Source organism: Brachypodium distachyon, chromosome 1, assembly GCF_000005505.3.
Source record: "Brachypodium distachyon strain Bd21 chromosome 1, Brachypodium_distachyon_v3.0, whole genome shotgun sequence".
NCBI classification, from domain to species: domain Eukaryota; kingdom Viridiplantae; phylum Streptophyta; class Magnoliopsida; order Poales; family Poaceae; genus Brachypodium; species Brachypodium distachyon.
Genome location: NC_016131.3, coordinates 58411647 through 58418820, shown reverse-complemented (window position 1 = coordinate 58418820; position 7174 = coordinate 58411647). Strand labels below are relative to the sequence as shown.

The 7174-nt window shown below is 46.8% G+C and overlaps 1 protein-coding gene across 1 annotated transcript; it reads right to left on the bottom strand.

Moving 5' to 3' along the window:
- Positions 1–219: 219 nt before the first annotated feature.
- Positions 220–3024, bottom strand: LOC104581752 (pentatricopeptide repeat-containing protein ELI1, chloroplastic). Its single transcript, XM_010230156.3, has 2 exons — positions 1058–3024; positions 220–472 (listed from the first exon to the last, which is right to left on the bottom strand). Exon 1 carries the CDS (start codon positions 2996–2998, stop codon positions 1097–1099), a length of 1902 nt encoding a protein of 633 aa, XP_010228458.1. The 5' UTR covers positions 2999–3024; the 3' UTR covers positions 220–472; positions 1058–1096.
- Positions 3025–7174: the final 4150 nt, after the last annotated feature.

The window sequence follows — 7174 nt, the reverse complement described above, 5'->3', positions numbered from 1 at the left end:
TTGGTAAAGATATTCACTTTCTCCATAAACTCATGAATTTAAAAAGCGCCCCCTAATTAAACTTGACACGTGGATTCACTTTAGTCCAAATTGACGATCTGGGCCAAACTAGCCCAACGCTGGCGGCTGACGTGGCTCGTGGGGGTCCTTTTCGCACAGTTTTGTTTTCTGGAATCTTGCGTTCAACCCCTGGAATTAATTAGTCTCTAATCCGTGGTCTGGAATGTAAATTGGCTTATCTTTCGTTGAAGGTAGACCTGCCTCATGGACCTACAATTGAAAACCGAAAAGACGAATCTCTTGTTGCTTCATTTTCAGATGATCTGGATATACTTATGCCACTTAATTTTGGACTACTGTAGCTCTTCTTTTCACTGATCTCATTTCAGTATGCTACTTTGAGCAAGTGATTTCATTGCTTTGATGTCAAGTGAAAAGTAGATGCCTCCTCCATGTGGGCCGTCCATAGATCCTGTAGTATACCCAAAATATTATAAACTGAGAACTGATCTTGCTCCAATATGTCAACTGATGACCGGCGTATAGGTAGAATATTATAGTAAATCCACAACAAGATGACAAGAACGAGCAAACTATCAGTGCACAAAATAGTGTAATCACAGAAGATTAGATAAGTTCTATAGGTGCAAGAGAAATTAGGCATGCTATATATGCTTATTTCGGTGGGAAGAGGGTTAAATTTGAAATCCTTTTATGTTCCTGCATGCAGAGAAAAATAGACGCCTTCTTGTCCACGACCTAAGCTAAGACACAATTGATGACTGACATATATAGAATAAGATTCGTTAATCTTTATAAGCCTTAATTGCCATTTATACTTGCACAACCATTTTGATGGTTGACGCACTGAAGTTGACACCCTGGAGGGTAGATATAAATGTATGTGAAAATGAAACTATTAGCTGCCCTCCATTGCAGGTTGTAAAAGTGAGTGTAGTTCACACCTAACCATTCATATTTTTTTTCTCTTCCAGTCTTCACAGGATATATAACCTCAGTTAATAAGCAACTAACAGCAGAATTATCAATAGCCTACCTTTTCACCGTGCAGGAAATTTGGGATGCCATCAAGGCCTCACCAGTAATCTCCACAACTGCAGGACCCGTCGACAAAATGGTGAAACCTATTCCTGTCTCTGAACACGATTTTCCTTCCAGTGATCCTTGATATCAACTTCAACACTGCATGGCAGTCAGAGCACGCCCGTAAATTCTTGACAATCTTGATGGTCGCCCCAGGCTGTGTGCTTATCAGTCCAAATGCAAGGGCAAGCTTTTCGCTATGGACTGCAAGCGCCTTCTCCTTCGTAGCCTCGTCCAGGTCATGCAGAACCAGCTCAGTCTGCGGCACATGTCCGTGCTCCTTCACAAGGCCGTTCATCTTGTCTAACATGACATATATTTCATCGGTGCGGGGATGGCTCATATCCCCAGCAACGAACTCATATACCTCACGGTCTATTTCAATAGAGCTACACCCAGGCTCCTTCTGGATGCCACTAGCCTTCATCATTGACCGCACTCGTGCCACTTCTCCCCAGTTGCCAACAGCTGCATAGATGTTTGATAGGAGGATATACATCCCAGAGTTGGCAAGCCCCTTAGCAACAAGATAGTCAGCAATCTGCTGTCCTAACGACATGTTCTTGTGAAGCCGGCATGCAGCAAGTAGTGATACCCACATGACAGCATCAGGCGTTATCTTCATGCTCTGGACAAGACAGAATGCTTCTTTTATGAGCCCCGCACGACCAAGAAGATCCACCATGCAACCATAGTGCTCGATCTTGGGATCAATGCCATATTCCCGCTCCATTGACTGGAAGAACTCGCGGCCCTCCTCGACCATCCCAGAGTGACTGCAAGCATTGAGCAAGCCAATGAAGGTGATATCTGTCGGCCAGAGGCCCTGCTCCCGTGACTGCACAAACATCTCCAGTGCCTTTCTGCTATCCCCGTGCATCGCGTAACCATTGATCATGGCGTTCCACACGACGATATCTTTGTCACCAATGCCATGGAACACATCGACGGCATCGCCCAAGCTGCCGCACTTGCAGTACATGTCAATGAGCGCCGTGCCGACTCTGACACTAAGTTGAACCCGTCGGCTGTTCTTGACATACGAATGGAGCCACTTCCCCGACTCCACCGTACCGAGCTGCGCAACCGCGGAGAGCACCAGCACCACGGTCACCTCATCAGGCTCAACACCCGACCCCAGCATCCGCCGGAACAAGCGGAGCGCCTCGTTGGGCCTCCCGTGCTGCGTGTACCCGTCGATCATGGCGTTCCAGCAGACGAAGTCCTTTGTGGGCAACCCGTCGAACAGGCTGCGTGCGTCGTCCAGCGCGCCCATGTCCGCGTAGCAGGTGAGCATGGCGGTGACGGACACGACGTGCGGGTCGGGAAGCATGTCGTCGAAGAGAGCGCGGGCGGCGGTGGCGTCCCCGGCGCGCGCGTACATGCCGAGCAGCGCGGTGGCGACGTAGGAGTCGCCGGCGAGGGCGAGCTTGAAGGCGTAGCCGTGGAGCGCGCGGCCGGGGGAGAGGCCGCGGCAGGCGGGGAGGGAGGCCGAGAGGGTGTGCGCCGTGGGGAGGAGGCCTTGGGCCAGCATGTCGGAGAGGAGCGCCAGGGCCGGGAGGCGGTGGCCACGGGAGGAGTGCGCGTGGATGGCGGAGGTGTAGAAGATGGCCGTCGGGTCGCGCGTGCGGCGGAGGAGGGCCAGCGAGAGATCGAGGCGGCCGGACGCCGCGTAGGCGCGCTGCAGGCGGAAGGCGACGGCGCGGTCGGTGGCGTCGAGGAGCCCTGTGCGGAGCACGGCCGCGTGGAGCTCGGCGGCGCGGCGGGCGGTGGAGCAGGAGGTGAGGAGGGAGACGGCTCGGTCGGCGGTGAGGACAGCGCCATGGTGGTGGTGGCCGCCGCCGGCGTCCCTGGCAGTGGCTGGTGCGCCGGTGGGGAGCACCGCGACGGCCATTGTACAGAAATGGCGCGTCCTTGTTCACTCTCCGGTGGTACTCCTACTAGCTTATCCTCCAAGCTAATGGGCCTCGTATGGGCCTGCTCGAGGGCAAATAACTGGCCTGTAATGGGCTGGCTCGCTCTTTGCCCTCGACTCGGCCCATATGACGAGCTGGGCCTCCTCGACTTCGTCCGGCTCGACCTCCGCGCATCCCCCGGCGACCAGTGCCGGAAACACCTCGCCGATCTGATCTCTAACTACCAAGGGGCGCATTGAGGTCTCTCTCCGTGCCTTCGCCGAGGCGCTCTGCCTCGCGCTGAGCCCTGCTGGCCAGATTCCCGATGCTGGCGATGTGGATCCGGCTGCCGTGGCCTCTGCCGCGACGGAGTTCATGGAGGCGTACATACTGAAGCCGTTACATGCCGAAGCCGACATCTCGCCCCGTGCGGCGCAACAAGCGAGGAATAATCAATGCGAATCAAAAGCCGATGTCCAAGAAGCAGAAGCTTTTTGATGTGAAATCTAAGCAGGTTGATGCAGAACCCTTGGGGTTTGAACAAAGATCTAGAGATAGAGAGTTTGAATCAACAATCAAGCAAGCCGGCGCGAAATCCAAGCAGGTTGGCGCGAAACCCATGCTGTTTCAAGCAAACTCTGGAGAGTTTGAACAGAGAACCAAGCAACCGGACGCAAATTCCAAGCAGGTTGGCACGGAACCCATGCAATTTCAAGCAAACTCTAGCGAGTTTGAGTCGAGAACCAAGCAACCTGACACAGATTAGCAGGTTGACGCAGAACCCATGCAGTTTCAAGCAAGCTCTCGAGAGTTTGAATCGCAAACCATGTAATCCAACGCAAAATCGAAGCAGGATGACAAGCAATCCGTGCAGTTTGAAGGAAGCTCTAGAGAGTTTGAATTGAGAGCCAAGCAAAGTAAGGCAAAATCCAAATAGGTTGACACGATGCAGTGTGAAGCAAGATCTAGAGAGTTTGAAGCTAGAACCAAACAACTTGATGTGACATCCAAGCAGACTGATGAGTTACAGCGTGTTTAGAAAGAGCTTCTGGATTTAAGCGAACGACTAGTACAATTACATAATGATCGGGAAGTAATGGACTCGCTCAATCAGGTTCTACTAACCAAGGAACCAAGGAAATAGAAAGCAACAATGAGTTGCAACATGTTCGAAAAATGCTGAAAGATGTAAGTGAGTGATCAGTACTGTCTTTGTTCGCTAACCTTAGTTCTGACAATGTCCGGCACATATGAATTTGCTGCTTCTGTACATTTCTTCATATCAACACTAATTCCCTTGGTGACTGATTTGTTCTAACAATTTCTAGAATGTGTTCATGTGATACTTTTATGATTATACTAACTAATGTTCCTTGTAATCATTCTTGTGCTTATTTTGCAGGCTGTGACAAAATTTACAAATGGACGAGCAAATATAGGTGTGAAGAGGATGGGCGAGCTTGACATGAAAGTATTTGGAAATGCTTGCAGACAAGATTTATCACAAGAGGATGCACAAGTTACATCTGCGTTTCTTTGTTCAAAGTGGCAAGCTGAAATACAAACTCAAACTGACATCATTTCAAGGTTGTATGGTTGATGGTAAAGAGACGGTATGCAGAGCTCTCTTTTATTCGTTTTACATAGTATTTCTTGTAGTTATGTAGCTTTGGGTGCTTCTCACAGCACCTCTCATTGTGTAAACATTCCAAAAAAAAAATTAAGACTCGCAAACCTTTCCAGATTTCATATGAGCACTGGCAAATTCCTATCCTAACAACATAAGTTAATATAGATATCACATTTAATATTCTTCTAAGTTTGCAAGATATGTTTCAATAAATTTGGATTTTTCAGACTTTTATGATGCATTTTTTTATTGTTATATATTATGATATATCGCCTAGTGATATTTATGTTAATTATTAATTTTCATCGTATTATATGTGAAATCAATCATAATCGGAAGATCGTTATACAAATATCTATAACATAGAATATACGACAGTTATTATGATTTGCAAACAGTTCTTCGGTGGGGTGAGCAGACGATAAACAACTCAAATCTTTATTAGAGTAAAACTATATTTATATTTTGATTCCTAAGATATCTTCATACATGCCGACTTAAAAATATCAAGTAGATATTTGGCTAATAAACAACGCCTTTTCTACATACTTCGAGAGATATGATATCTTATGAAAAATAGCCACACAATCTGAAACATAGTCTGTCAAAATCAGAACTCATAAAACAATAATACACCACGTGAGCATGATTATCATATCAACTGTTATTAAGTAAGATGATTTCTCTATCAACTTTCATTAAGCAAGAAATACGAGTAAATTTATGACAGTTAAGACATCAATGTGCAATTATACATGGACATCAACGGTAGATAGCCAAAATAACTAAGAGTGCAGAAGTTGCGTCTCCCGGAGAACCTGTCTTTGCAAGCTATATCGTCGTCGATTGCGCAAAGTCACGTTAGAACGCCACACACACCACCTCACATGGGCGTTGAAGGCCACCGATGTAGGCGACAATTGACCCGTCGTCACTGCCTCCTACGACATCTTTCTCAGACCCCGTCCAAATGAATAGCTTGGCAAGTCATCGCCATCGCGGCGATTCAGAGTTAAATTAGTTGAAATTTTGCAGATTTATTTTATATAGAAACGCAAATGCAAAATCTAAAGGAGCAAACAAATGTGCATCTAGCAACGATTTAATAATTTGTCTTAAAATTAATCCGAATAGCCAGTAACTTGATGCAATGGTTACGTTATCTAACACGAATTTGTCCTTCCTTCATGTAATCATGTTATTCTCATTTGCTTATCTCCTTGCCGAGCGACCCAGCCCCTCGCTCCGCGGATCTTCTTCCTCCTCGTGCAAGCGCCGCCACTCATCACGCTGCCGAGCGCCCAAGCCCCCTAGCTCGTCTTCCTCCTCGCTCGAGCACCTCCACCGCAGGTTAATCTCCCCTTCGATTCTCTCGCTCCTGACCGTTTCTCCTCCCATCACCCCACGAACGGATTCCGCCCTTTAGATCCCCGTTTCATAATCTTCCCCAATTCGTAACTGAGGCAAAAAATCAAGGTAGGACGGCCGCCCTGCCTTGCCCTACTGGGTCCTCCGCCCGTGCATCTGAGAATCTTTACACTATCTTATAGTTTGATGTAGGAAATTCTTGCAGAGGATGATGACAAGCTTCAGAAGTTAAAAGAAGAGCATGGCGAAGAATTATGCACCTTGGTAAAAAGGGTGCTGCTTGAAATCAACGAGTACAACCCCAGTGGTCGATATTTTGTACCGGAGCTGTGGAACTACAAAGATGGCCGGAAAGCATCACTGGGAGAAGTCATTGAGTTCATCCTGAAACAATGGCAGTCACAGAAGAGGAAGCGTTGATCGAGTCCTCATTTGACAGCAGGCTTCTTGTGCTGCTTTCGCTTTCGTAGCCGTAGAATTAGTACTTCCACCTTGAGCTAGACATTATGTAAGTTTAATGCCAGTGGATTAGTTAGAGGCATGTAGACTGTAGTTGTTCAATGGTCTTGCTGATCGTGCAGCTAGATTGACCGTTATCACCTTTGGCAACTAAAGCTGAGCTAGATTCTCTTTTGCAGAATTGGCATGGATGCTAGTACTAATCTAGAACGTAGATTACCTCTTATATTTGCAAATGAGATGCTTGCCCTTGGGAACAGCTGCAGGTATGCTCCTGTGTGTGTTTGGCAAGAAGCTCCTGTGTTGTTAAGAAGTAGAACTGCGTCATGGACCTTAAACCGAACATGCAAAAGCAGCAGCACATAACATAGTGCAGTTGTTCTATTTGGGTGGTTATAAACTAGATTTAGCTTGCCTTTTCATCATGTTTGAACAAGTTCCAAAGGTTGTCTTCAACATTATTGGTGATGCTGCTCTATTTATTGAAGTTAATTTTTCTTCTGTTCTCCTACGCACAATATTATTTGCAGAATTAGCCTTTTATTATAAATGTACACTGAAATCAGTTAATGATTAAAGACCTGAATGCCTGCAAGTTGCCTATTCAGTAGGTTATGGATATTCTGTCAACAAAAATATAGACAAGAGATGACCCACGAAACATCATAAAATGGAAATAGGCATATCAAATTCCTTGTCTATAGTTTGCAACGATGTA

Bases quoted from the DNA above. Each gene is read 5' to 3' on its own strand.
- LOC104581752 (XM_010230156.3), bottom strand. From the start codon at position 2,998: ATGGCCGTCGCGGTGCTCCCCACCGGCGCACCAGCCACTGCCAGGGAC.